The 21,056-nt window shown below is 50.5% G+C and overlaps 1 protein-coding gene across 1 annotated transcript in view; it reads right to left on the bottom strand.

The window, feature by feature from the left end:
• Nucleotides 1-1,188: 1,188 nt before the first annotated feature.
• Nucleotides 1,189-21,056, bottom strand: part of CTIF (cap binding complex dependent translation initiation factor) — a 142,743-nt gene continuing 122,875 nt past the window's right edge. The window contains exons 11-13 of the mRNA XM_058824100.1: nucleotides 18,184-18,339; nucleotides 3,260-3,313; nucleotides 1,189-1,404 (exon numbers count right to left, since the gene is read on the bottom strand). Coding sequence (XP_058680083.1) covers nucleotides 1,189-1,404; nucleotides 3,260-3,313; nucleotides 18,184-18,339 — 426 coding nt within the window. The remainder of the gene's footprint in view (nucleotides 1,405-3,259; nucleotides 3,314-18,183; nucleotides 18,340-21,056) is intronic.

The following is a 21,056-nucleotide window of genomic DNA, read 5'->3' as shown; positions in this document are numbered from 1 at the left end:
CAGCTAGTTAGAAGCCAGGCTCAAACTTCTATTTTTGGCTTCTCCTATTTTTCCCTCTTATTTTTTCCTTTTTTTGTTTTTTTTGCTATATGCTGCTTGTCTTTTCTTTACCAGCCTCCAAAAAACATCAAACCTTCATTTCTCCCTTGCCCTGTACATTATTAGGCCCAACTATAACAGGCCTGGATTTAAATGTATAATTACAACCATGACAGTAATAACAATAAAGCACTCCTTCAATGGAAAAAAAAATTATTACAAAAAAAGTTAAATGATTATAGTGGCTGAGGAATAACGGCGACTTGAACAGCAAGAGCCACAGAATCCCCTGTTTTTAGAGCCCCCAGCTCAAAGGACACGTTTCTCAATCCACCGAGGAGGTTACTGGCAAGATGACGGTGGCTATGTAACTTCTGCAGTGGCTTTAGGACTCCTTTAAAACACTCCTTCTGCTTCAGCATCTTCACATAAACTGTTTCCCAGCTCAAGGGAAGGCGCTGCTCTCCCCGTCCCCGAGCTGCTCACAACTGTCCATCCAACAATACAATAAGATAAGAGGAAATTACCAACGCTCGAGGAAAAGGAAACCCAGTGCAAATAAGAAAGTCGTCCCGCTCTCCAATCTGCCTCTGAAGGGGTGGCGGGTAGGTGGGGGGAACACACAGAAAGTCGAAAACAAGAGAAGGAGGGGGGGACCTAACGCAAGCCCCGCTTGACAAAAGCCATCAATTATGAGCGTCTGGTGTAGTGTGTGCCTGGCTTTGTCCTCCCGAGACATCTGCTGCGTGCTGTCTCCTGCCAGTTGGCCAGGGCAAGGCAGGAGGACGGCGTGAAAACAATACTAGCCCCCACTTAGATTATTTTTTTTTCCCCTCCTTTTCCAAATTCTCTGTCTTCTTTCGAAAGCCAAACAATAACCCGGCGGGATGCGCTGCTGCTGCTTGAGCAATGAGTTCAGAAAAAGAAACCCCTAAAACAAAACCACGGCAGGGAGGAGGGGTGGCACTTGGCGAGGCGGCTGAAAAAGAAACATGCTGCTCCCTCCCCACCCCACGAATGTATTCTCGAGCATGCTGGGGTTTGGTCTGCTGGGGGATTTAAATCAGAAAAGCTCTTGCCGGGTCCTGTCAAGGCGCATGTCTTCTTCTTCTTCTTCTTGTCCCTTACCACCCCACCTTGCCCTGCCCCTCAAGCCGTCAGTTTTTGGATGGTCTTGTTGTAGTACTGCGTGATGGTGGGCGTCAGGGGGTTCCAGTTGTTGGCGTGCAGCTCGATGACCTCCAGCAGCAGGGACCTGGTCAGCATGGACTCGGAGGGACACAGCATCTTGTCGCGCGCTATCGCCAGCAGCTCCGTCATCATCTCGGGCAGCTGCTCCTCCAGCAGCCGGCCGGTGCTCTGCAGCTGTCGGGAGAAGAAGGGGTCAGCCATGGATTACTGATCCTCGTGGGTCCCTTCTAGCTTGAGATTGGATTCTACCACTCTGTGATGTTAAAACACCCCTCTGGCTTTTTACAGACACCTCTCCCGTCCCTTCGATTCTGCCCTTCCTGGTGCAGGCAAGGTTAAAGGCGTCATGGCTTTAGAAAACCAAAACCACTCAGCAGCAGGCTCCAAGAGCTGAACACGAAGGGTGAGGTTTTCAAAAGCATCTGCACCAAGCTGCTGGAGGAGTGAATGGTTCAGCTCCCACTGACTTCAAAGGCAGCAGCGACGGATTGCTTTTGAAAAAAAGAAAAAAAATCCCACCTAAAAATCATGCTATTGTCAAAACAAAGTGCAGGCTGTGATGTGGTATTCCTGCCTTCTACCTGGCCCTTCATTTACTCGCTGATTCAGAGCTCCCAGTGACTCCCAGTCATTAGCTTGAATAAGGAGAACGTGCCTGTGTGCATAACAAATCCTGCCCTGCCGAGATCTGCATTTATACCTGTCGTGCTGCTTTGCTGGAGACAGTCAAGGGCTTTTTCTAAAACAATTACTCCTTGGAGAGCCTCCATTGAGTAGCACAAGCCCTAGGAGGTTCCACAGAAAAGGTCCAAGTTTGGGGTGGACAGTGATGAGTCTGTGGGAGGCTCCCTAAAGCAGAGCTCCCCAAAGTCCTCACCTTAAAAATCAAATCCGCCTCCTCACCTGCTTTGCTGAATTTTAACTATTCAAGCTGCAACTTCAACTGCTCTGTGCAAGAAAGGAATCTGTCCCCATGGGGCCATCACTTCCCAAGAAAAAGTAACTAATAGGAACTCTGCTATAATTCATGGAATCATAGAATCACTTAGGTTGGAAGAGGCCCCCAAGGTCTTTGAGTCCAACTTGTGCCTGATCACCACCGTGTCAGCCAGACCAGAGCACTGAGTGCCATGTCCAGTCATTTCCTTCTCTGAAAAACTGCTGCTGAGCACAGTGAGTCACGGGGCAGCTTTTGCTCCAATACAGCCATTTCTGTGTTAAAAACTGAATGGAGGGTGAGATCTGAAGGAACCAGGATGATATAATATTGTGACAGGACCCCAGGTACCAAACTTCTGCATCCATTTACATGCATCAGGAGCCCAGTGACAAGAGTCTCAAGGGCTCTCATATCACACTGGTCTTCTACCTGAACTGTTCTTGTGAGACCCCACCTGGGATCCTGAATCCAGCTCTGGATTCCTCCGAACAGAACGACATTGACCTGCTGGAGTGAGGCCAAAGGAGGCCACGGAGCTGCTGCCAGGGCTGGAGCCCCTCTGCTCTGGAGCCAGCCTGGCCCAGCTGGGGCTGTTCAGCTGCACCAGAGAAGCTCCAGGGACACCTCAGAGCCCCTGCCAGGGCCTCCAGGGGCTCCAGGAGAGCTGCACAGCCCCTGGGGACAAGGCAGGCAGGGACAGCACCCAGGCAATGGCTCCCACTGCCAGAGGGCAGGCACAGATTTTGGCACATTGGGGATTAGGAATTGCTGGCTGGGAGGGTGGGCAGGCCCTGGCCCAGGGTGCCCAGAGCAGCTGTGGCTGCCCCTGGATCCCTGGCAGTGCCCCAGGCCAGGCTGGATGGGGCTGGGAGCAACCTAATGGAAAGTGTTCAAGATCATTGCAGATGGGTTGGACTAAATGACCTCCAAAGGTCCCTTCCAACCCAATCCATCTGATCATTCCAAAATGCACAGAGGCCACACAGCTGTTGGGTCTGGAAACATCCAACAGCTGCTTGACACATGCATGGGCAAGGACGGAAGGGGTAAAGCAATGAAATCAGGGCAGGTGTAGAGGTGCTTCCCTACCTCCATGGAGCAGCAAAGCACGGCATCCTCCTTCACATCCTGAGATTGCAACAACTGCAAAAGACAGAAGAGACAAACAGTGAGGAATGCATGATCTTCTTCCTCCTCCTCCTCCCTTACAACTTTCTATGTCTTCGTCCTGCTTGGCATTTGACACTTCCAGGAGAAAGGACACAAAATCAGAAGAAGGGAAGAAAACAGATTGTCCATACAAAAAGTTAAAATAAACAGTGACAAAACATGGGGTAAAATTTAGATTAACAACTTTCATAATAGATTTTGTTTAGGTTACATTGCTTTTTTTATCCCACGGCAGGCAGTGAGAAAACACTCATTTCACACGCACAGGGAATAAATGCAGCCATCAGTCAACAACACTGGAGTAGCACAGACCTAGGAGTGGCTGTTTGGAAAGGAAGGGCTCTGCCACCCATCCCTGAACCTCTCCATCCCCGTGGGGACACTTCTGACAGCCACAAAAGTGTCTGAGCTACATCCAATTCACTGTAATTAATATGGCTCCTTCTAGGCTGGTTACACAGTGCTGCAGGGGCAGGGGTGCCAATGAAACTACGGAGTTCCAGGTGCCCAAATCCAACCCTGCTCTTCTCTCCATGAACTCCGAGCTACAAACACAAGCTTGCAAGCAGGAGTAGCTTTGAGGAAAAACCCAAAATCTTGTTGGGCATGGCACAGGACAGTGCAGGATGATGCTCATCTGTCTTGGTTCAGACTCAGGGTGTGTAGCAAGTGTCAACAGCTCCATCTGACAATGGCAAAGTGTAGGAGCTCAGCATGTCTCACCCCACAAACACTGAAACCATGAGCAAGGATCCTCAAAACGGGAACAAAAATATGGATTTTCCTTTGTTCTCATCTGTATGACAGTTACAGGTACTGGCAACACTCACAGCTACTTCCACCCCATCACTTTGCAAAGTACAAGCCCTGATGACCCTGAGCTAATCCCTGTGTGCAGTAATCACTAAGCAAAAGAAAAAAGATGGGAAAACTGGCTTCACTATAATCTGACATTCATTAGAGAGAAGTAGACTTTTTAAAAGCAGTTGAACTGATTAAAACTGCCCATATAAAAATCGCTCAGGGTAACTAAATGTTACTCCAAAGTCACATCCATTAGTTAAAATCAGAATTGTGACTCTAGGCCTTACCATCTCTCTGTCCCATTCTTGTTTTTCCATGCTTCCTTCCCTCTACAAATAAATGTCTGTTTACCAGCTCCACGTTGGCTGGAAAACAGATAGGGGAAAGAAGAGGCAACACAAGGAACTACCACTGCTCTCAGAGCTTTGTCTCCTGTTTTCAGCAGAAAGCAGATTGTTTGCTTTGAGGATGGTGTTCACAGCATCTCACTGAGCACTCTGTCCCTCTCCTTAGCCAAAGCTTCAGCCAGGGTTTCTCAAATCATCCAACAGGTTTTTTTTTCTACCCCACCCCCCAGTTTATCTTTCTCCTAAGTTGTTTGGAAAATGTTAGTTAAGCCCAAGCCATGTGCTCTGAGATAAGTTCTCACAAACGGTTCGGATTCCTCACAAGAAAACACGAGATTATTTTAAACCCAACACTAACAATGAAAAAAAAATATCAGTTAGGGAAAAATATAAACAGGCAGTAGTCCAGATATTCCCTCCTGGGCTATTTAGCTCATGAGCATGGCATGAAGCAGGGCTGCAAATAAAGTAACAGACAATACCTTTTAACAACACCTTTCTTATTTTTGGTGTTCTTTAGTAAAGAACATAACACAAAAATGAAAGCTTGAAACTAGTTAGGATTGACTCCAGCCCTTCCTCTGCCATGGTCTCCTCAGTGATCCTTCTCCCTGCCTAGGATATGTGGTCATGGAAAGGCTGCAACTTCCCTACCCTAGCTCCCACACACAGGGCTGGGACATGCCTCCCTACCTCAGAAGGTGTTTGTGAGGATGAACATGTCCCTGTCAAGTGCTCAGGTACTTGGTAATGAGGAACAGTCTCACCTGTGATGAAACAGTGAACACATCCTACCCCCGGCCCTGGGCAGGCACCTCCAACTTCACACTGCCCTCATGGACACCTCATCTTCATCTGATGTGACTTGGCTGAACAAGGAGAATGGGTGTGCTCTAATGTGTCCATCAGGGAGCCATGTGCTCCACGTTGTCCATAGAGACACCATGTGCTCTCCACCTTGTCCATGGAGACACCATGTGCTCCACCTTGTCCATGCAGGCACCATGTGCTCTCCACATTGTCCATGGAGACACCATGTGCTCCACCTTGTCCATGGAGACACCATGTGCTCTCCACATTGTCCATGGAGACACCATGTGCTCCACCTTGTCCATGGAGACACCATGTGCTCTCCACCTTGTCCATGGAGACACCATGTGCTCCACCTTGTCCATGGAGACACCATGTGCTCTCCACCTTGTCCATGGAGACACCATGTGCTCCACCTTATCCATGCAGACACCATGTGCTCTCCACCTTCTCCATGGAGACACCATGTGCTCTCCACATTGTCCATAGCAACACCATGTGCTCCACCTTGTCCATCCAGGTACCATGCACTGCACCTCATCCACCCAGGATCCACCAGCTCCATCCCTCCAAGGCACCATGTGCCCCACCTTGCCCACCCAGATACCACATGCTCCATTGCTCCATAGGCTACCAAGGGATACCAGTTCTGGGGCACTACAGGTGAGCCTCTGCCTGAGACAGGCAGGCTGGGGAGGCCCACAGCCTCCCACCAAGCCCAGGACATCCCTGGGCATGAGGGACAGCCCAGCAGGGAGATCTGCTGCTACTCTGGAGAGCCAGAGCCCAAATCCATGGCCACAGATGGCTGCCAGCCACCTGCATCAGTGCAATGGACTGAAGCCTGCAGGATCAGAACGGTGCCACTGTTTCTCTGTGTGTTGCTGACCATGTTTGCAGCATGCTGGGCTGTAGGCACTGTCTGCCTCTGAGCCCTGCATGACAGAGCAGGAGGAAATCAGGGAGCCTGGTGTGGGCACTGAACCTTGTTGACTGCAAGGATTGCGCTGCCTGGGGTCCCACCATGGATGTCCTCACCCATCAATGACAACTTGCTTGTATTTCTCAAAGGGTATTTCATGCCCACTGATGGTGCCCCATGTGAGCACCAGGCACTCAAAGCACTGGGGTGGTTCCTTCAGCCAGAGCACAGTGATTCCCAAAGCTCTGTCACCCCTGAGTCAGACCTGACCAGGGCTGCAAAAAAAAAAAAAAAAAAGAGAAAAAAGAGTGAAAATGTTTTGAGAGCTCCACAGAAATCACAGCCCTAAAGTCCCAGCACTTGTGTGACCACCCAGCCAATTGCATTCACTGTTTGCACTCTAATTCATATTTACTTAAAATATTTTAAGGTAAACACTCTATACCCATTAAATGAGCACTCCCACATTGGAATTATTATTTATTTAACTATTTATAGCTGCTCCTCCCTGCTGCGTGCCTCTGCCCAAATCCCACTGTGGGCACCATCCCTTCCCTCTCCACCAGGTTCCCACAGGGCTCAAACCAGCTGATGGACGTGGATGAGGGATCTGAAAGAGCAGCATGAGGCAGACAAGAGGGCAGGTGAGCTGGGACTCTCGAGCTCCTCAGTTTAACCTGTAATCATCCCCTGGAGGCTGGGGCTGTCTGCGAGAAAAACTTCCCTTTGCTCTCCAGCCGGTTTCCCCTGTATCGGGCTAAGCTGGGCAATGAAAGCAGCAGTTCCTGCTGGAGAGCAGACAAAGAGTCTGCTTGATTTCCTAAGAGAGGAGGCTGCATGCCAGAATCTGCCCGGCCAGTCATATAATACCCAGACTCAGTTGCGAAAGGCTTCTCACTTTTGTTTCTGGTGCTGGACTCGCTGCCTTGCAGACTGCTGTGAGGTATCAGGCACCTTCTCATTCAAAATTCTGTGTCACTTGGAGACATGAGCACTGGACAAGGTCCTCTGCAGAGCCAGCGTGCCCAGGTGGGCTCTGGGTGCTAGACATTTGCATAAGGAACCCAAACTAAGTTTTAGGGTCTGCTCCTGGAAGTGCTGCGTGCTGTGGTGAGTTGCAGTGCCTTGCAAGGTGGCTCTTGAGCAAAACTGGCATCCATGGTGTGCTATTGGGACCCATCTCCCCCGGCCTCCATGGCCTCAGAGCCTTCTCTTTACATCTCTGCAGAGGCAAGCATCATAAGCCACACGAGGTGGACACACAGCCACAGCTGAAGGACCAAAGGAGCCCTAAAACTGCAGCTATGCCTCATCACACCAGCTTGGTCCTGCTGAGCAGCAGGAGATGCTTGTGTATGGGGAGCAGGGCACCAGGAGCAAACCACAAAGTGAACACACTGGGACTCACCCCAAATACTTGGGTTTACTATCTGCTTTCTGAGATCACCTGGCCTGCTGAGAAGCTGAAGTGCTTACTTGGTATTCTCAGGGGTGCCCACACCACGAGGAGGACAGGAGAACCCGTCCCACCACCCCTTATCACTAAACCACGCAGGTTTAATTGTGTTCTTCAGCAACTCTCCCCAGGAGATGGGGTGGGAGCAGCCCAACACACGCATTATCCTTTCCAGATGCAATGATATTTCTCCTGCAAGGCACAGTGCTAATTACTGTGTACGATATCGCTTGCAAAACGACACATAAGCAATGCTGGCCACTAACTACCCCTTAGCATGCAGCGTTTCATGACGCTTCGGTGATGACTCCAGCGTGAAAGCACAAGAAACCTGGAAAATATCCACGCAGAGCCACTGGGAGAGGCTGGGATGAGAGGCAGGGAATGCCGGGCTGACCGCAGCCCACGCGCCGCTCTCCCTGACGGGCATCTCGGGTTCACGGCTCCAGTGGCAACAGGCACGGACACCCCGGCAGCCTCGGGGCTGAGCCTGCCCACAGGTATGCTTTTCATACATGCCTGGGTCACCAGGAGGTGCCTCACAGTGTTCCCCCCTCCCAGGGACTGTGGAGCATGACCTGAGGGGAACCAGCGTGCTGCAGACGCATGGCCCAGGCGCAGCAATCGGCTCGCTGCTGGTGTGGAGCAAGGCCAGGGGGAAAAGGGAGACACATTTCCTTCAGGAATATCAGTTATTTGTGCCACTTGGAGCTTAAGCAGAGTGGACAAACTGTACTGGAAGTGTGGGAGAGATGGTGCTTCCCAGTCCTGCTTTTAACCAGAAAGTGCCTTGGGAAGGGCCATGATGGACTTGGTCCTCTGACAGATGGATCTGTTCCAGCTCTGTGGTTGGGATCATCATGGACACCCCCTTATGAGGGGAGCTTATAAAAAAGATAACAACAAAGTTTTTAGTCTTAAAACTTTTTTTAGGACTAAGTTAACTGCAGCAACAGGATAAGGGGTGATAGTTTTAATCTAAAAAAGGGGAGATTCAGACTAAATAGATGAAAGGACTTGTTTAAATGAGGGTAGTGAGACCCTGGCACAGGTTTCCCAGAGAAGCTGTGGCTGCCCCGGATCCCTGGAAGTGTCCCAGGACAGGCTGGACTTGGAGCTTGGAGCCCCCTATCCCAGGGCTTGGAGCAAGTTGGGCTAGTGGAAAGTGTCCCTGACCATGGCAGGGGGTGGAATGGGATGAGCTTTAAATCCTCTTTCCATACCAAAGCATTCCGTGGTTCTGTGACCATCCCCTATATCTGACAGTGCAGTTTAGGTGCTAACACAGCTCTGCAGGCAGCCTTAGTGCTCTAATGGACCACAGCTGGGGAACTCCAGCTCCCAAAACCTCCGGGAATCCCCATGGTCTGCTAGGTGGGAGCCCAGGCCAATTCTGCTTCATGGTCTCTCTGCAGACAGACATCAATAGCAATTTTCTGCCTTTCCAGCAGCCTCCTATTGACCTACTGTCACAAGTCTTTAAGGAAGATGCCTGAGATCCATGGGACTGCATGGCTCTGCACGGGGAGAGTCACACACCTCTCTGAGACACAGGCAATGGTACAGCTCCACTTCTCCTCAGGACGCAGGATGGTGAAAACAGCCAAGACTTGGGAACAGGCAAAGTACAAACAAGGTTGTGGGGATGAGTGATTGCAAAAGGCAGCACCGCAGGGCCAGTTTCAGGATTTCTACAATTTGCTACCATCAGTTCCTTGACCCAGGACATCAGAAGGTCAGCTGAGTCATCCTGTGCCTACCAACAAGCTGTGCCAGCACCACCCCCTCTAAAGGGGTACTGAGTCCCCCTCTGGAAGTGAGGGAAGTCAGATGAGACTGACTTTCTCTGGGGAAGGAACAAGTGAGCACATGGAAATAGACTTCTAGAAGCTCACAGGCATAGGTGAAATAGTTTCTGCTCACCCATTTGATGCTGAGGTTGCCCAAACACAAAGTTTTGGGGGAAACCTTTCCCTTATGGATCTGCCTGTGCTGATCTCTGCATAAAGCACAGGCTCTGCCATGCTCCAAAATGTGATTTGTTGGAATTTAAAAACACAGCTGAGCTGTGAGAGGCAGTCTGTGTCAGCTGCTTCCACTAGCAATGGTGCTTCTCTCCCCATTCCCTTCTGCTCACACATCTCTGGGGATCTGGGAAGTCTTCAAAGCTACAGAAGATGCACAAGATGCCACCAGACCACGTGTCTCATGCAGGGAACTCTTCTCCCAGTTTCCTGATGGGATGTCATGGTCTCGGCCTGGGTGAGAATGTCTGACAGCAGCTCCTGCTGCTTCCTTAGGAAAAGTTCACCAGCACAGGGCACTGCTGATCCCACAGGCAGCTGCCCAGATGAAGGGGCACAGGGGGCAAGGAGCTCTGTGCTGAACTGCTTGTCCCAGCACGGCTGCACCAGAGCCATGGCCATAGCAGACACTTTCTCTAACACACTTTGGGCAACCTAAATGAGTTTTGGTGGCACCAACTCCTTTGGCATTGACGTGCTCCCCTCAGCTCAGAGGGGGATTTCTGTTCTCCTACTACACAACCAGGACTCCCTGGGAGGATGGTAAGAAGAGATTAGTTTGTTTATTGCATTGAGTAAACCAAAATGTTGGTTATCCTCCTTGTCAGGCTCCTGAGGAACTCAGAGATACTTAACAGCAAATTGAATTAAGGCCAGAGGAACAAAATCCTGTACCCAGTCGTGGGAAACTCCTCCTACTCCTTTCCACTGTAGGCAAGGGAAACCATGAAACACGACACTCTCTCTCCCCGGATCTGGAACAGGCAGAAGAAATTCCTGAGAAGATGGAAACCATTAAGAGGCAATTACTGGAGACAATGATGAAGAAAATTTGGTCACTCATCAACCCAGACGCTGCAATCCAACAGTAGCCTGGTGGTTACACATCCCCTGGCTGGAGGTGGACCTCCAGGACCCGAAGGTGAGCAGGACAGATGGAGCAGAGCCACCCGGTCTGGGTGCACGGGGAGTTCAAGCCACCCAGACGACCGGCTTCATCCTGCCCGTCCGAAGACATAATAACCCTGGGAGAGGAGGATGTGATCTCATCCCAAGGGTCCCGGGGAAACACAAAACATGGAAAGAAACAGCGGCGAGACCATGGCGCTTGATTGCAGCGGGCTCCACCCTGGCTGGCCGGAGGCTCTGCGCTTTCCTGGCTCTGCACAGGCAGCGAGCGCGCAGCGGCGGCGGCGGCAGACGCAAATAGTTGTGTTTACATCCCATTGAAAGGGTTTTTGGGAACTAACAATGCCTGGTACGGAGGGCGAGGGAGAAAAACAAAGCCACGCGAGGAGGAGGGACCATCCTGTGAGATGGTATCTGACTTCACTTCTTTATCTGCACAAATTGCTTCCTCTGACTTCTCCGCGGGTCCCAGAGAAACGAGGGTGGCATTTTCCCTCCTCTATTTAAGATACAACACCACGGTTTTGGTGCTGGGACTGAATGAGTCCTGTGGCTTTCCAAGAATATGTTCCTGCACATACAATACTCAACAGGGCAGATGGGCTTACACTGGGCAGCCCTCCCTGGTTCGGCCCGTCCTCATCTGCTCCCAGATAACACCTGACCTCCTCCACCTTAACTATGCCCTTGGATCAAAATGACCAGGATTAAAGGAAATAGTTTTTTTTTCCCAAACAAGCTGCATTCATAGGAGCATTTTTGCCAGCACAGCTATGGGGGTCTGGGGATGTGGGAGCTTTTTGCATGGCTAATTATTTTTTAATGTATGGCAGGCACAGAGGTTACAGGGACATCCACCCCTGCCCTGCGTGGTCCTACAGACAGGCATCCACCCTTCCTCTTTGCTCTCTACACTCTGCCTCCTGTCATGGCTCTGCAAGTCCATATCCCCTTTACATCAACATGCCCCACTTGCTCCAAATCCCAGACCTTCCTCCCAGACCTTCCATGTCTTCCACATCTCCTGGACTCCCAAGACAACTGCCCATTTGTTCCCCTCATTTCTCCTTCCTCCCAGTGGCCCTGAGCCCCAGTACCCCCTTTTCACTCATTCTCTGAAATCCCTTCCCTCCCATGCCCACATTCCTCATTCCTCCTCCATCCTTTCCCCACACAAAACACTTCCCAGTTTGTTCCAGCCCCACTGGACCGGAGACCAAACCTTTGATTTTTTGCAGAACATACATCCCCAGAAGGGGACTTCTGTGAGGATATAAGTCTCTTTCTTCGTAAAAGACATATTTTCTCTGTTCAGATCTGGCCTCATGGAGCTTCCTCAGTGGAAGTGTGGTGTGGGGTCATGATCTAAGGCCCTAGGTGCCTTTGCTCATTTGATAAAGCAAAAATTCTGTTTCACTCTCTGACTCGGAGAGTAATATTAAAAATCCTAGCATCTCATTATACTGTCAAAGACCCTTTTTCAAACTCAAAAGGCTGATGCTTTTTAAAAAGTGAGAGTGATTAACAAAACACAACCCACGTTAAAAGATACAATTTTCTTTTCCAAAGAGCACCACCCTCCCCGCTCATCCGACTGCAGCCGGGAAGGTTTTCCTTTTTCTTCCTCTGAAGGAGACAGTGAAAAGGCAGTGCCCTCTTGAAGTTCAGACGTTAATTACTGTGTTAGAATATTTTGCTAAATTACGCAGCATGGCCCCAGGAGATAACAGGCACTGAGAGAAGGGAGGGGAGTGGATACCCGTCTACACGCTGCACCGCAGACTCAGACGTAGGGGGAAGGCAATTAGACAGGGAGTATTTATCCTCCCTGCACCACCACCCCGAGGCTTTCAGTCAGCAGCCTGTACCAAGGCAGGGAAGCGATGGGAGCGTGCCAAGATTTTAAACGATGCTGAAATGGGACTGTCTCTGCCAACCAGACTGGAGGTAGGAGACAACTCCTGCAGAGAAGCAACTGTCCTGCCTGCTGCCAGCCTGCTGGGTCTGATCCCTGCTGATTCACAGCGCCTGGGAGCTGCCCTGGCTCCCCAGGGCTGCTATTGAGACCCCAAAATCATCTGTCTTGGGTCAGGCCAGTGACTGCATCCCTCTGAAGGGGATACCCCTGGGGCACACAGCCTCAGAAGCAACAACCCTCTCAAGCTGGAGGGATCTCTATGAATTGGTCCTGCAGCCTCCTGCACAAAGTTTTGCAGTTTAATTAGCCTTTCTGTGATGAGCTGCTTCCTGGGGTTTGCTCTGAGCCTGCCCCAGCCAAGGCTCAGAGTGGGATGGTGCCAAGGCAGCTCCCTGTCACCCCTGATATCCAGTCCCTTTGTCTCCAAGCCAGGACAACCAGATGGGTAAAAAATGGGTTGGATGATTGGGCTCAGAGGGTTGTAGCCATTGGGTTCCAACCCAACTCTGCCTGAAGGCCAGGAATAATAACAAATACCAAGTTGTTATCCCAGGACCTGCCCTATTTAGCATCCTTATCTGTGACTTGGAGGAGATAAGGAGTGCAATCTTATGAAGTTTGAAAGTGACAGCAAGTCTGGGATGTACTGAAATGTATTCAAAGGGCTGCCAATGAGAGGGACCTCAGTGGGGTGAAGCAAAATGTCAAGAAGAAACTTACAACTTGCAACAAAAGATCAGCCCTGTGCAGGAGAAGAGCACAGTGACATGGGTGATGGGTGGCATGGGGTTATTATGGGGAGTGAGAGGGGGAGAGCCCTCCCTGTGGGGGACACCAGCTGGTGAGGTGCCTTGGGAGACCACAGTGGCATTACTGCCGCATGGCATCACCTTGAGCCTGAGTCCCTCGAGCCAGTTTTTCCACCTCCCTGCTCTGCTGCCATAGGCAACTGCTCAGGTTACCTGGCTGCTAAATGGCATTGTAAGAACAAACAAATGCATCCAAAGCAGCACTTGGCACCAACCACCGGGGCTGGAAGTGGCTGCTCCTGGCAGGGGCTGGCAGGGAGGTGGCAGCTCCCAGCCCCAGGGGCACCTCCTGGGTTGGTGTCCCAACAACCTCCACTGAGGATGAGACAGACAGCAGGGGAGGCAAACCTCCCAAGAACACCCATCAACAGCCACACTGGGTGTGATCCCTCCTTCCCTGCAGACCTCAGACGTCACCTAAAACTGGGCTGGGCCCCTCAGGATCCAGTCCTAATGTTCCCCCTCCCCAGCAGCACCAGGGGATGAACCTGGGAGGGCACCGAGCTGGGGCGGCCCAGGGCCACCCTGCTGACACCCGGACATGGGAGCACAGAGCTGGATGAGGGACAGACAGCTCCAACTGTGCTTGGGGAAGGCAAAAGTGGTGACAATCAGTGAACAATAGATGGCAAATAATAATATTTATTATGTCCACATCTTCAGTAGCCACGGGGCACTTCTTGCACTGCGCACAGGGCTCTGATGGTTCAGCTGACATTTGCTGCTTCCTTGCCTTAACCACCCATTTTCTCCATTCTGCTGACTCTGCCAAAGGCCACAGAGAAGAAGAAATATGGCCAGGCTGCAAGAACCAAAGCACCTTGGCTCTTCTCTTGGTTTTAGTTGGTTTTGGAAGACATGCAACATGAAGCATTGCTGGAGCATGGCTCAGCATGGTCCTTGGTGCTTGGACAAGGGGCAGAGGCTTTGGAGCAGGAAAGATGTCAGCATGTTCACTTCTCACCATCCTGGAAGGAGATGTTCATGGACAAATTTAGAGTGCTTTTGTGAAATAAACTGAGGCCATAGTCAAGCGGGCTTGTAGGGCTGGAAGGAGAGACTGGGACATCACTCTTGCTTAAGACCATCATGCACAGGAGACAGAACAACTTCCTAATAATGCCAAAAGTGCTTTCACCAAATAAAAGGCTCATGGAAGAATGCTGGTCCTGCAAGACCTCTTGCCTGAGGTCTCTCACTGTTCCCAAGTGAGAGCAGCCAGGTCTGGAAGTAGGCAAGGGTCAAACCCACAGTGCCCTGGCTGCAGCATAACCATCCCTGGGGAAAGCCTTTATCCCAGGAACAATGCCCTCTTCCAGCTCGCCCTCGATTCCCCGAAGCTCTGAGGGAAGAATAGGAGGAAAGCGCTTTTATTTCTATTTAACATCTCTGCTTTGTTATTCTTTTCCCAGGCTTTCCAGATCTGAGAGCTGCAATAGTCCTCTCATTCTCATCTGCAAAGGGCTCTCCATCCTTTTCCCAGTTGTCTCCAGGACTGATCTTTGGGCCAACCTTGGGCATCCATTGCCCTTCTCCAACGTAAAATACGCACTCACCCACTGCAAGTATTTTAGTCCAAACTACCATCCAAACACAGTGTGCTCCATTAAACCATTTTAATGAGAGCTGGATTCACCTTTTGCTTCCCTTAGCAAACCCTCTCTTTGCCTAAAATCCCAACGCTGACCTCGCTAGACCTCGCTCTGAGGACACACTCTCAGCCTGCACAAACCTCACCCCAAACCTCTCAAAACCGTTATGGAAATTAAACTTTTTCATTTGGTAGGGATTCTGCTCCTGGGAGATGCCATTACAGTGTTGGATGTATTGGCAGTCCCTTCCTTCTCCCCCATTTCAGGCTTAAGTGATGGAGGAGGATGCAGCAGAGCCCCCTGGGAGGGGAATTTGGCTGGACTGTGCTTGAGCCAAGGGGCACAGCTATTCCAAAAGGCTGCCTGGGTGAGGTGGCAGCTCTGACCCACATTTCCTCTGCCATGGTTAAACACCCACTGCCTTGCCTGCACAGGGCCTGCCTGCTTCCCAAAGGACAGCGATGGGCCCTGGGTCAATCAGCCAGCAAACCCCAGCACTTATCACTCCAACCTCACCTGAAATGAACTTGTCTTTTTTTTTTTTTTTTTTCTTTTCTTTCCCAGCCCACAAAACCAACCCCTCCACAGCGATCAATAAATAGCGCTGGCATTGTCACTCAGTGCCCCAGCCGTGTCCCCAGCTCCTCCCCACCCAGCACTGATGCCCTCGTGGCCACCCTCACCCCTCCCAGCCAGCTAATGATGTGTGAATAAGCTTTTATTTGGGGGGAAAGGAGCTGGAGAGAGGAAGCTTTGCAGGGGGAAGGGAACAGACATTCCTGCCTCAGTCATCAGGCAATTTTCCCCTTCCTCTTGCTCACTGCCTCGCTGACCTTTGGCTGAGTCTGCCACAGCTATAAAGGAAAAGGGAAAAAGGAGAAAAAAAAAGAGAGAAACTAAAAAGCAAGCGACCTGAAAGTACAGGCAGAGGCAGAGATGTTATCTTGCCTCTGCTAATGATTTATGGTTTAAGGATGGGTGGATGGAGGCAGAAGTGGCTGTGCAGGACTGTGGGCAGCACAGAGGGAGCTTGCCGGGGAATAATCAATATGAAAGAAATTAGGGATGAAGGGCTGAGACTCTTCTTGAGGATGTATGTTCTGATCAGCAGAAGGGGAAAAAACTCATGTTGAGTGCTACTACACCTTGGGGACCTCTCCTGAGGCATGTGGGAGTCCCAAACTTTAAAGGCCATGGTGACACCCCCTCCTCTGCTGGGAGACCAGCCCATGTGGCTCATGGGGAACACCAAGGGATGAACAGTTTGCACAGTTAGGGGCTTTCCACACTCTCACAGAGCACCCAGCAGGCCCAGCCTGTGCAGATGTCCCTGTCCTCTCTGGGGTGCAGCTGGAAAAGCACACCTCCACCTCCTTGACTGTGTCTGAGCCCACCTTTGGCCCTGGCAACCGTCTGCCAACCAGAGCCTGGCACTGCTGATAAATCGGTGACCCTTTCCCCTGGGCTGGCCCTGTGCAGCAGGATTAGCTGGCAGTGACAAAAAAAAGGCAGCAGAACCCATTCCAGAGCCATGGAAGAGGGGTGAATCAAGGTCAAAGCACTGCAGAGAGAGCAGTCACAGAGCAAGCATTTTGGGGCAGGGGAGCCAGAGGAGTCAGGCTCACCCATGTCAGCTAAGCTAAGAGACCTCTTAGAAATCACAGAGTAGCTTGGGTTGGGAGGGACCTAAAGATCATCTCGCTATTAAAGATCATCTAGTAAAGTCATCTGTGACAAACAACACCACAGGGACAGACCTGTCCTGCTAAGGAACAGAGATGTATTTTTAAGAGCAAATTTACGCATGACATCTTGATATAATTAGTGAATCTTTTTATGGAGCTGCCCTGTAGCAAAAAATATCCTTGATATATGAAATTCATGTCCTTCCGCACACCTCTAGCTCACCACCACGTCCCCACAGAGCAGAGGGGTGACAGGAGGGACAGTGACAGCACGGCAAGGGCAGACAGGAGTGGGCAGGGAAAAGCTCTGGAGGAATCAGGGCTGTGCTGTGTCACGATTGCGAGGGGAAGCGGATGGGCACGGGGGCTCTGCCAGACGTCACATCTTCCCCAGAAGGTGACACATACCTCCGTGGGCAGGGATTTTGGGGAAGTTCGGCTATTCTTAGCGTCCCTCTCCCATCTCCTCCTCTGGATACGTCTGCCTTATCATGAGGCCCGCGCTCCTCTCTGCTCCAGTCACCATCTGTGAGTTCTGCCCACAGTACTACCACCCAGACAAAATGTTTATGGCGCGTTTGCATTCAGAGGAAAACTTCCCATGCATGTAAAAAAAGTCATCACCAGCACTTTCTTTATCCTTCCCTTGCCTGAGGTCTAGCAGAGAACTTATTTTACAGTGAGTTATTTATGGCCTGACAGAAGCACTACTGACAATTTGAGATTCACAGCTCCAACCCTGGGCAACAAGGAGGGTTTTTCTGAGAAAATCTTCTACAGGCAGCAGCAGGAGACAAAGCTATCCTTAAAACAGGATGGAGGGAAGCCCTTTCCTTCTCTATAGAACATTTAACACTTGAGTTGTCTTTTCTGTATGTACTCACTTAGGTTTCTGCCACCACTCTGACCCACGGGGAGCTTGACAATGAGCTCACCAGGAAATCAGGTTCTGAAAAATCCCCCACCCTGGTGACAGGGCTGGGTTTCTGCTGCACTGGGTTGGGTCTAAGGACATTAGGGACTTCCTTTGTCCCCCTCCTTCCTCCCCTTGGTCTGTCTCATCTATTTGGGTGGCTTCACCTGCTTTATGAAGCTGCTTAAGCTGCTTAGGTGGGGATTTCCACAACACTGGGATTAACAAACTACAGTGCTTGGTTTGCCATTCCAACTTTGGTCCTTCCTAGCCACTGGACAAAGGGAGTGTGTGCTTTAATTATTGTGCTTTAACGAGCAGAAAGACAGCATGCAGGAACAGCCAAGAGTGCCTGCAGATGTAAGTACTTTTGAAGTGTGAAGCGTCGGCAGAGCAAACGTCTAGGAATTATAAAGCAAAGATGGAATCCCAGAATGGTTTGGGCTGGAAGGGCCTTAGAGAACCTCTGTCTAGTTCTGACACTCTGCCATGGGCAGGGACACCTTCCACTATCCCAGCTTGGTCCAAACCCTGTCCAGTCCGTCCATGGGCATTTCCAGGGATGGAGCGTCCACAGCCTTTCCATGGACCATGGGTATCTCTGCACAGCTTGTTCCCTGGTGGGGAGGGAAGGACAAGTGGGAAGGCATTTACCTCCCTGAGGCAGGTGTAGATGGGGCAGACGAGGACTCGGAAGGGCTCCCCGGTGCTGCTCCTCATGGTGCCGAAGACCTCGCAGAGGAAGGTGATGAACCCCAGCCAGCGCTCCACGTCCCGCTGCTGCAGCTCCTCCCGCATGGAGAAATCCTTCTGCAAGAGGCACAGAGACAAGAGGCTGCATCAGCAACACCACGGCAGAGACAATGGCTGTCTAGAGAGGGAATTAGGAGGAAATTGAAACTCGGGGTGGGGGGAGGACAGACAGACTGACTGACTCTTTAGTAACAGTGGGGAGATTACTCAATGCGCGCGGAGCGGCTGCAATTTCAACAGAGCAAAGCCACCAGAAAGCAGGTACTGCAGAAATATCACCAACTCCTGCAATAACTGCCACAGCTTGCACCAGAGATAGTGTCTGCCCTCTGCACCCTTCTGTGCCCCCAACAGACACAGGGTCACTTTTCCAGGTGTGTTGGGTTTGGATGGCTTGATTTTTTTGGTGAGGAGGGAAGAAGCCAGCACCACCAGGACTGAAAAAAAGCAGCAACAGACAGGTTAAACAAAATGTAGGGGAAATGATGGTGGCCATCCTGGGCTTGGTGGTCCAGGTTGACCTGCCCAGCCCATTCATTCCAGTATCTTCAGCAGACCCAGTGTCTGGCCAGGAGCATCCTAATGGTCTGGCTGCTCTCTGGCATCTCACAAAATAATGGCAGAGACTGGCTCCCTGCCCGACCACAAGATCAGGGCAGCCTGGGCTTGGCATTAAAAGGTCACCCTGCGCCTGAGCTGATGGTTGCTATGACTAAGGATTATCCCAGTGACGTAATTTATGGGTCAGCATCATCAGGAGGAAGCACACAGGGAGATAGCTGCCTCCCCATCAGACCTCCAGGTGGGAGAAAGAAGGGGTTTGTCCAAAGGCGGGGTACGAAAAGGGATGTGTGTGATGGAAACACATGGCAAAGAGCACAAGCCAACACAGAAAACCTTACAAAAACCCTTCCAGAGGATGGCACAAAGGAGTGCATCATGCTCAGAGTCAAGAAGGTTTCCTTGGGCTCTAAGAGATGCTGCAGAGGTTCTTGCATGACATCCCACGCAACTTTTCTTGCCGGTCTCCACAGTGACCTTTCCTTGACACTAAAATTTAGGTGACACTAAGCAGGGGAATACTGAAGAAGAGGACAAGTTCCTCCTCCACACTGTGTGTTTCCAGTGCAGGTTGCATAACCTTTGAAATCCAGCAACTAAATAAATTACCTTCTATCTTTCTCATCTCAGTTTATTCCTAGTGCCTGAGACAAAGGGCTTTGCTGTGGCAAATACTCTGACCTGCAGCTGCTCTCTGCAAAGCTGGGGAGATATAAAAGCCACCACACCAAAGTTTGCTCTCTTGCCCTGGACAACACACAGGAGATCTTCCTTTTAGAACAAAGCTAAGTGAAGCAGCTGCTAAATAAAGCCAGGCAAAAGCACGATGATCATTTTCATGACACAACTGTATGCACAGAAGATCCAAGGCAGGAGCTATTTATATGTTTCATTACAAAAGGAAAAATAAAATATGTATTTGCATATGCAGGAAAAAAGACTTGTAAAATAGCTGAGGCACTTATTAACCAAGCAGTGATGACTAATTCCTCTCTACACCCATTTCCATAAGTCAGTTGCCCAACTGTGTCTGCGACTTCGGAGTCAACCCGCAGCCAAATCCTGTTGGGTCTCCCCAGACTCTCCAAGAGAGTTTGCAGAGTTCATCCTTTCATTAACCAGCCCGTCCCTGGGCAGTGACAGAGGAGTCATTTGCTGGCTCTGGTTATCACCCCAAGGTTACCCAATTACTTGTTCTGGACTTTTAAATTGAAATTTAATGCAAAAAAAAAAAAAAAAAAAAAGTCAGAGACATGATATCCTGATTAATGATAAATTAAAAACCCAGGCAAGAGTATCCCATGCCCCTCATCTGCCCCATCCACCCATACAGAGCACAGAAGGTTTCCTTTGAACCCTGGAGCTTTTCCTGGATTCCTCTCCCTCTCCTGGCACTGTCTCCAGCATCTCATGCAGCATCCCTGCCAGCTCCAGCCCCCAACCCATCCTCCCTCTCCCAGCCTGGATGCCCTCCAGCACCTCCTGTGCTGCCTGGGCCTGAAAGCTCCACACTTGTGTACCTGGGGAGCTGTGCTGTATTTTGGGATCCCTGGGGCATGCTGTGAAATTCCTAGCAGCTTGGGATAACTGCACGGGCTCTGCAGTCCCAGATTACTGGGAAAGAACAAAAAACACTGCAGGAAACTCTGCTCCTTCCCTCTCCTGCTTCAAACATGCTCTGCTCTGTGCTTGTGCAAGAAACAAAAATAACTCTTCAACACTGTCTTTTAAAAAAAGGTATTTTCTGTAAACAATTTTCTGTACAAAACCCCAAATCATCAAACCCACCAACTGCCTGGAAATTCCATAAACCAACCAGCAAACCAAACCAAACTCATCCCAAGGCCTGGGATGGGAGCTGGGCAGGAAAGGATTCCACCACACATCACCCTCCTTTTTTCATTCTGTGTCACCCCGTGGTTGATGCAGAGACATCAATGAACACTTCCCCACCTTTGTAGATGAACAGATCCTTGTAAAAGAAAGGTGTCTGTAGCCCCCCACCACCCCCAGTCACAGAAAAGCTTGTGCAGACTTTGAGGGACCCCTATGAAGGATGGGAGAGGGGGATGGAATGTGGGATGGATGCAGAAGGCACTGCAGACATTTCCACACAGAATGTGATGCTGCAGTGGGAATAATTTTGCTCCATTTTTGGACTCAGGATGGGTCAAACTTTGCAAAAGGAGGTGATTTGCACATACTCTTCAAAA

Source organism: Ammospiza caudacuta, chromosome Z (assembly GCF_027887145.1).
Source record: "Ammospiza caudacuta isolate bAmmCau1 chromosome Z, bAmmCau1.pri, whole genome shotgun sequence".
Classification (NCBI taxonomy): Eukaryota; Metazoa; Chordata; class Aves; order Passeriformes; family Passerellidae; genus Ammospiza; species Ammospiza caudacuta.
The sequence above is the reverse complement of the archived record's forward strand: the minus strand, read 5'-3'. Positions and strand labels throughout refer to the sequence as shown.